This window comes from Hipposideros armiger, unplaced genomic scaffold (genome assembly GCF_001890085.2).
Source record: "Hipposideros armiger isolate ML-2016 unplaced genomic scaffold, ASM189008v1 scaffold_924, whole genome shotgun sequence".
Classification (NCBI taxonomy): domain Eukaryota; kingdom Metazoa; phylum Chordata; class Mammalia; order Chiroptera; family Hipposideridae; genus Hipposideros; species Hipposideros armiger.
The window spans coordinates 757084-766445 of record NW_017732274.1 but is presented as its reverse complement, the minus strand read 5'-3'; the positions used below and the strand labels follow the sequence as shown (position 1 = coordinate 766445).

The window sequence follows — 9362 nt, the reverse complement described above, 5'->3', positions numbered from 1 at the left end:
GTTTTCGCTCATCATAAGCAGACAGTAGTGATGATGAGAGTTGGTATACAGTGGTGTATAATAATGTTCCATCTGGGCTATGTTCAAAGGGAACTTGCCGGACAGACCACCCTCCATGTGGTTCTTAACCAAGTGGACTTATCAGAATCACCAGGGGAGACTTAAAACAAGACTTCCCACCAGTGCTCCACCCCTGACACGGCTAATACAGAAGATGGGGCTGGGGCGTTGGCATTCTTTAAAAATCTCCCTGGTGACTTTGATGCTGTCCCTAGTGGAGAACCACTGTTAGAGGTATTTGTAAGTTGGAAAGAAAGCTGGGCCATGCGCCCAGCCCTGAGATCTGTGATTCTATAACTGAGCCAGTGGCTTCTGGCACCAGGTTACTTAGTTGACGCCCACTCTCACTGGAGTTATTATCCCAGCACCGGCTCCCACCCACCCTGGGAGTTTAGCAGCAAGAAGCCCTCACCATTCTGGGACCCAATGGCAGAAGGCACAGCTCCGGCTGGTTGTCTCTGCACGTTCCTGCCTTCCGGAGGCGCTGTTGGGGTCCCCCTGCACCACAAAGCACACACAGATGTGACTGTGACCGAGGAAGTGACTCATCCCTTGGCTGCTCACGCACAATACAGCCCAGTAAGCAGCTCAGGCTCTTCTGAACTCACCACTTCCTTGTGGTGGCTTTCTCATCCCTCGCTCAGGGGTCCGTGCCGTGACGGCCTGGGACTTGGGAAAAGAACCTCCAACACTGGTTTCACTTCTCTCCTTCTCCAAACAGATTTTCAAATCTAGTTTACAAATGAGAGGATACTTTCCCCTTTTTTCCTTTCCTCTAGTTTCAAATTACCCAGTGCCCTTCCAGAGGATGGGCAGATTTTAGAAGATGTTTTTTAAATCTATCTATCTGGCCACTGGTTAGTAGAGCTCTGAAAGTTTTTCCAAAGAAATCCATTCAACTATTAATCAAAACAAGGCTTAGGGGCTCCCGTCTTGAGGCCTCAGTTATTGTTTATTATGTCCTTTTTTAACACACAAAAAATGACACTACTGACCTGAAAGGGCTGATACCACCCAGAATGTGTTTGTTACTATAGTTTTACCCTTTACATAAACAGAAAAGAAAACACTTTTCTCACCATCATAAACCAGGCCAGCATAAGCATCATTGTATGGATAGCTTTTTCCATATTTGAATTACTTCCTAAGGAAATGTCTGGGTCAAAGGTTGCGAACATGTTTGTGTGATGATACGAATTGCCAAATGCTTTCCACAAAAGTTGTATGAATTACACAGCCACCAAAAATGTGGGCCACTGGGTTTGACAACACTTTTCTCTGCATCAGGAATTACCACTCGAAAATGTCTTTGTTCATTTTAAAGGGGAGCGGTGGCACCTTGTATTAATTAGCATTTTCTTTGTTATTAAAGGAGATAAATGTTTTCCCATACGCTTATTTATTAGTTGTGTTTCCTACTTGTGACTTTTTCGTTTATCTGTTTGATCCATTAATTTTTTGGAGGGTTTCAGTGTTCCTTATTAAGAAAAACAACCATTTGCTGATTGCTCATTATGCCAGGTACTTCTCATGTGGCCTCTTTTATTCCTTCCCACCATCCTGGCACGTTGTCCCTATTTTAATGGTGAATAATGTGAGGCACAGAGAATTTAAGCAACTCGGCAAGGTCATACAGAGGGTAAGGGCAGAGCTAGGATTGGCCCCTTTATCCACACGCTTGCGTTCTTAACCACAGTTCTGCTCCTTAGTGCACTTGTCAGAGCATTTTGTATAATAAAAATCTCAACATTGAACTTTATTTGTTCTTAATATTTTCCCAGTTGTCTGCCTTTGAAAAAAAAAGTTGACTGTAGTTTCAGTTTTGCAAACACAAGTTTAAAATGTTGATGTTGTCAAAGCAGAGGTGGAAATGGCCAAGAAACATAGGAAAATGGGTTAAATTTCACAAATAGTCAAAGAAATACAGATTAGATCAATGAGATGCCAGTTTCCACTTATCACTTTAGCAAAGATTAGAAAGAAACAAATATCCAGGTGGGATCAGGTTGGAAGCACCTACCTTCCCCAGCACCGCTGTGAGCATGTAAACTGGCACCACCTTTCTGAGGCCAGTTGATCAGAATTTTCAGTGTATACTTTCTGAACCACTTACTGCACTCTTAGGTTTTTATTCTAAGGAGATAACTATGGGAAAAGTTTGCATATAAAATGATGTTACCTGAGGAAGTGTTTATAATATCAAAGAACTGGAAAAAATTAAATGTCCATCAGAAACAGATTGGTAAAATGAATCAGGGTACATCTATGTAAAGAAGTACAATGCAGTCCTTAAAAATGAGTTTGTAGGTTTATTCTTAGTGATGTGTTGAGAGCCCCATAAAACAATGTTAAATCAAAAGAGTAAATCATAAAACAGTACATATAGTAGGATCCCGTTTTTGCAAAAATGTGTTATGTGTGGTGCAGAGAAAAAAAGACTGGACAGATAGATACTAAACTATCAGTAATATCCTCTCAGTGAACTATTCTTTATACTTTTCTCTATTTTCTGATTTTTTTGGGGGGGTCATAAATATATATAGCTCTTGTAATTTAAAAAATAAAGTCCCCTCCTTCTATGTCTCCCCGTGCCTTCTTTTATCACTTCCAGGCCTACAGGGGTACCCCAGCACCACATTTAAGGTAGATTTACATTAGTATAGTGTAGGAGGAGAGGAGAGTCTCCCTAAGTTGGAAAACTTGGGATCCAGTGTCTTCTGTCATTTGCCTTGGGCAAGTCTCCTCACCTTTCGAAGCTTTCAACTCCTGCAAAAAGTCTTTGCACTGTAAAGCTCTGAACCAACAGAATTATTAGTGCTTACTGCTTATTATAATTTTGTCATTATCATTTTAGACCCAAGGGTTTTTAATCCCAGTGTTTCCAATTCACTGATAATGTCATCATCTCCAAGTGTGGCCCCCAGGCAGCAGCATTGGCATCACCTGGGAGCGCGTTAAAAATGCAGAATTGCAGGCTCACCCTGGACCTACAGAATTAGCCTGAGGTTCAGCAAGTCCCACAGGTGATGCCAAGGCTCCCTGCGGTTGGAGAAGCCCTGAAAGACTGGGGAATGCTAGCAGGGCCGCAGCTCTCACCAGCACTAACACCCAGGATGCCAGTTAATAAAGGGCCAGATGATTTCAGGGTCGCAGCACGTTCCGGGTAAGGAGTCAACGGCATGAAGTGAGTGAACAGTGGACTGGGCTGCTGGACATTATCCAGGAATCAGAAGATGACCCCGAGGCCTTTTGATCTGGTTGGTCTGGTTTTTAAAAAGGGCGGGGGAGGGCAGTTTGACTTTTGGAATCAGTGCTTGCGCTACCTGGAGCCCCGCATTGGGGGATTATTTGGTTTTTCTTTAATCTGGTGAAGAGTCGTAAGGAATTTAAATTCAGCATTCCTGGGAAGGTGGGAAGGAGCAACCTGAGGAAGAGGGCGGTGGGGATATCATGTGGCCAACTCGCCGTTTTCCTGCCCTCCCTCCCGCATAGGGTTACTGGGGCGCCGCGGGGGAGCCCGGGAACCTTCGGTGCAGGTGCGCTTCTTGGTGGAGCCTCTCGGACCTTCCGGGGCGGGGCTGCGTAGGAGGGGGCCTGTCGCTGCCCTCCTGGCCAGGGACTGCGGGGCGGGGACTCAAGTCCTAGGAGGAGGGGACCTCCTGAGGCCTTGGCCTTGCGGTGACGCCCTGTCCCCCACGCCCTCACGGGCCCAGGGCCCGAAGGACGGCCGGAATCTGTGGTCCGCACACGGTCTTGCCGTTAAGGCTGCAGACCCGCGGGAGGTGACTCAAAATCTTTTCCCCATTCCGGCCACCCCTACGGCACCATTACATCCTGCCTGCAGTCCCTTTTCCAGACTTGTCCCCTAGCTGCCTCCTTCTTGTCCCCCAGAACCCAGTTCAGATCTGACCTCCTGTGAAAAACCTGCCCCCACCATCTCTCCCTAGTGACCCCACACACACACACACACACACACACTTAGTTACTTTTGGTCATATCACATTACTTAATAGTCAGGGTAGTTAACAGCCAGGTAATGTGCTTACTATGCTCCGGGCCCTGTTGTAAGCACTTTTCCTCCATTAACTCATTTGGACCTAATAACCACTTCTAACAAGCTCCCAAGTGGTGCCTGAGCGCTGCTCTATGGAAAGCAATTGGAGCTTATTTCATTACAAATGGGAAATACTGAGTCTAAAATAGTAACGACAAAATTATAAGCAGTAAACAATAATTCTGTTGGTTCAGAGCCTTACGGTTTGCAAAGACGCTTTGCAGAAGAGGAGTTGGAAGATTAGTCAGGAATTATCCCCATTTTACAGAAGAGGAAATTGAGGCAAGGAGAGGTTATGTAACTTTCCCAAGGTCACAAAGCTGATAAGTGACAGAGTCAGAATATGGACCCAGGCAGACTGGCTTCAAAATCATAAGGAATGTATTATTATTTGCAGCACAGCCCTCTTAACAATCTGTACTTACATGTTAATTGTATTTGTACATTGTGTGTGTCCCTCATAGAGAGGGAAGCATCTCGAGGGCAGGTGATTGTCTGCCTTGATTATGTTTATTTTTCCCAATACCTAGAAAATTGCCTAGCATTTAGCAATACATATTTGCTGAATGAATGAATAATACAAGCAGTAGACTCTCTTTTCAGGGCTACTTATCACCAAGTTATAGAGTTTTCATCACTTCACAACAGTTGCAATAAACTTGAGACTATAAAATTTGCATAGTAAAGAAGAGCAAACCCAGACCTGAGGGAGCGGCTGGGCGGAAGGCTAGGCTGACTCACAGGGCTCCCTCACACCCTTGACACTTATTTGGGCGCTGGACTAGAGGGATACCATTGCTGTGAACCTTGGGACTGCTTCTGAAGCATTGAAATCATTTATTGAAACCACACTGGCACAGAGTCCCCTATGCTGAACATTCACTCCGTACAAGGCATTCCATCAGATGTTTAGGATACAAAACAGGTACAAAGGCACAATGACAAATGAGACACAGTGTTGTGGGGACACAGAGAACAGAGCAAAGAATTCTGCCCGCTGTGTGGTGGGGGTGGGGGTGGAGGGAGTGGGGCTGAGTGTGAAGGTTATATAAATGGTCTAACTCTGAAGCTGGGCTTTGAATGATGAGATTTTGCCAGGCAGGTAAGTGTTTTGAGAAGGCAAACACACTTCTTTGGAAGGGCTAACATTTATATAATCTTCAACATCTTGTAGTTAACTCTGACAAAAAGCTATTCAAGTTTTGAATAGCAGACACAGGCTGTGTCTTCCAATACTGTCTGAAACAAAAGAATCAATTTAAGGCAATTACCCAGATGATTCAGTTTCTCAGAATTTTAATTTAGTCTGAAATGTTCTGATGGCTGAGGCTACAAAAACAAAAAAGGGTAGAAAGACAGTGGTGATTGATTTGAATTCCTAATCCTGCATATGTAGACAAAAGAATTTAACTTGAGAGAAAGAAAATCCAGAAGTAGATTAATGGAAATGGTTTTTTCACTGAGTGTGTTATTCTTTATTTAGAAGAGGGAGTACAAAACCATTAAGAAGAAAAATTATTTCTTCCAGGCACAATTTACAAAAAATGTTACTATTTATCCAGAAGAAATAGCTCTTCAGCAGTTCATGGGTTTAAACTGCATTGTTACAGCCTAAACTAATAAGATGTTTCAAAAACCTACACTTGAAATCACTTCTGATTTTTTAAAAGCTGGTTCATTTTAAATAATATGATTCATGGGACTTTAGAAAGTTAAATATTAAAATACAACTCAGTGATTCCATGAATTAGAATTCTATAAATGCACAAACCCCACTTTTCCTGGCATGAAAATAGGCTGCAGGTTTCTGTATTACCTCATTTGTGGGTGGAGAGGGTGTGGATGCCAAGTCATCCAGGGTGGTTGGAGAACTGACGGGAAGAGAGCTCATTGAAGTTTGTTTGCCTTCATCAATTTTCTCTTTAACATCTTCAAGTAGCATCTCCAACTTGAAGATTTCACCTTCCACTTTTCTAAGTAAACATAAACAGACAGGCATCTTATGAAGTCAACATTCTAATTTGTAACAACAGTCCTTGAATATACTGTTGATCTATATTATTAATGTGGTCTGTCTTTAGACAGGAAGGACAATGGACACCCTCCCTGACAGGCATCCTGTTTATAGTTTTACTCCATAGACCTGGGCTCTAACCCTTATTTTGTTATTCATTAGCTGTGTATCCTTGGATAAATCACTTAATCTTTCTATACTTCTTTCAGTGTCTCAACTATAACAGGGCAAAACAATACTTTGCTTATCTTGATCTGATTATTTTGAGGTCCTTTCCAATCCTAAGAGCTATGATTCTATGGAAATCATTTTTTTATATCAATTGAAAAAGAGAAAGGACATGACATATCTGAATAATTAACAAACTTGATCTATAGAAATATGAATGTATGTGTATGTGTATATAAACATGTGTCTAAATACATGTGAATATAAATATATATTTCACACAACAAAGAGAATCTATTTTCCTCAAATGCATTACATTTACATAAGCTTACCTCGTATTCACAAAGAAAAATTTAAACAAATTCCAAAATATTAAAAATTATACCACTGCTTTCCCACTAAGGTCAAGAACAAGTCAAGGATATCCCTTCTCGCCACTCAATATTGTACTGGAAGTCCTAGCTAATGTAATAAGACAGGAAAGGGAAATATTGGGTTGTCAGAAAAGTCATGATGCATGTTTGCAACAGATGACACTAGTTCATTTTTGGAAGTACTAGAGTCATTCGCATCTATGTTATTGCTATGTCATTTGACAGCTGACAGTTCTAGCTCCATTCAAAAAAAAAATTGAGCGATTTGGTTGAGTTTTGGAGATTTTACAAGTTGAAGATGGAAAACCAAACTGTGCATTTTTGCCATATTTTACTGTTTTACTTCCATAAAGGGAAGAACACACATCAAGCTTGTGAAAAGTTGCATAAGTTTACGGTGACAATGCTCTACAAGAACGTCAGTGCCGACGATGGTTCTCAAAATTCTGTGCTGGTGATTTTGATCTCAACAATGCTCCTCGGTCAGGGAGGCCCACCGAGGTGGATGACGACAAAATAAAGGCATTGATCGAGTCAAACCCACGTTACACGACACGAGAGACTGCAGAAACAATGAACATCCATCAGTCAAGCGTTCACGACCACCTGAAGAAGCTGGGATACATAAGCAAGCTCGATATTTGGGTTCTGCATGAACTCAAAGAAGTTCATTTGATGGCACATATAAACATCTGCAATATGCTCATTAAACGTGAAGAAAACGATCCTTTTTTGAAGCGACTGATAACTGGTGATGAGAAGTGGATTGTTTACAACAATGTGGTGTGCAAACGGTCTTGGTCCTGACATGATGACTCGCCTCAAACGACATCGAAAGCAGACATTCATCAGAGGAAGGTTATGCTCTCAGTGTGGTGGGATTTTAAAGGTGCTGTGTTTTTTGAGCTCCTAACAAGGAACCAAACAATCAATTCAAATGTGTACTGTTGGCAATTGGACAGTTTGAATGAATCCATTATCCAGAAACGTCCAGAGCTTGTTAACTGTAAAGGAGTTGTGTTCCATTGCGACAATGCGAGACCACACATGAGTTTGATCACCCATCAAAAATTACTGGAGTTGGGATGTGTTGGGATGGGATGTGTTGCGACACCCACCATACTCCTCTGACCTTGTGCTGTCAGACTTCCATTTGTTTTGCTTTCTTCAAAACTCCTTGTGTGGTATAATGTTCAAGTCAGATGAGGCTGTAAATCAGCACTTTGTTCAGTTTTTCGCAAATAAAGACAGGTTCTTCTATGAAGGAGGAATTATGAAGCTCGCTGAAAGATGGCAAAAGGTTATCGAACAAACAGGCAATAGATCATTGACCTTTGTTCTTTATATAAATGACCTTTGAAAAACATAGACAAAATATGTCATGACTTTTACAACAACCTAATAAAAGGTATAGAGACTGGAAAGGAAAAGAATAAAACTGTCTTTGTTCACAGATGACATGATCATCTATAGAAAATCCTAGAGAATTGACCAAAAGAAACTACTGGAGCTAATAAGAAATTATAGTGAGGTTGCAGAATACAAAGTTAATATGCAAAGTCAATTGCTTTCCTGTATACCAGCAATGAACAAGCGGCATTTAAAATTTAAAACACAATACCATTTATATTAGGGTACCTCCACCAAATGAAATACTTAGGTAGAATCTAACAAAATATGTACAAGACCTGTATGAGAACAACTACAAAACTCTGATGTATGAAATGAAAGAACTAGATAAGTGGAGAGGTATTCCATGTTCATGGATAGGAAAACTCAATGTAGGTTCATCAATTGCAGCATCCAGCGGGGGATGTTGACAATGGGGCAGACTATGCACATGTGGGGACGGGTGTATGGGAACTCTCCATATCTTCCTCTCAATTTTGCTGTGAACCTAAAACTGCTCTTAAAAGTAGTCTTTAAAAAATTACACCATCTACATTCTCTGATCACTAAAAATTAAGATAGCAAGAAAATAGCATAATCTAATTGAAAATTTTAACACTCGTCTAAATAAGTTTTAGGTTAAGTAGGAAATGAAAAGAGAAACTAGGGATAATTTACAAGTGGATAATAAATGAAAGAACAACATATGAAAATCAATATAATGCAGCTACAGCAGTACTTTCAGGAAAAGTTACAGTCTTAAAATGTATTCTTTTAGGGGGAAAAGTTCAAACTCAATAAACTAAGTATTCAAAATAGGCAGAAAAACAACAAAATAAACCCTCCAAAAGGAAGAGATTTATAAAAAGTAAAATTTGATCACTAAAATCAAACTTTTTTTTGAAAATATCTATAAAATAAACCACTGAAAAATCTGAGAAGCATAAATAATATTAAGAATGAGAAATGCAAAGTACTATAATAAAAGAAAAATTTTAGATCAAGTGGAATTGAACAACTTCATAGCAACACAGTTTAAAATCTAGGTAAAATGGATAAGTTTCTAGGAAAGTATAGGGGGTTGAAATCTACTCAAAAAGAGGTAGGAAATCTGAAAAGACTAAAAACCAGAGAAAAATAGGAAAGATTGTCAAAAATCTACCCCCCAAAAGGCACCCAACCCGAATGGGATTATGGATGAGTTCTACCAAGACTTTAAGTAACTCTTATGGAACATAAATAGGAAAAAATTCTCAACTCATTGTATAGTTAAAATTAGGATATTTAGGGCCGGCCGAGTGGC

The 9362-nt window shown here is 40.7% G+C and overlaps 1 protein-coding gene across 1 annotated transcript in view; it reads right to left on the bottom strand.

Moving 5' to 3' along the window:
• Window positions 1-303: 303 nt before the first annotated feature.
• AKNAD1 (AKNA domain containing 1) overlaps window positions 304-9362 on the bottom strand; it is a 34292-nt gene continuing 25233 nt past the window's right edge. The window contains 2 exon segments of the mRNA XM_019630570.1: window positions 304-558; window positions 5931-6087. Of these exon segments, the coding sequence (XP_019486115.1) occupies window positions 469-558; window positions 5931-6087 (247 nt within the window). The 3' untranslated portion in view covers window positions 304-468.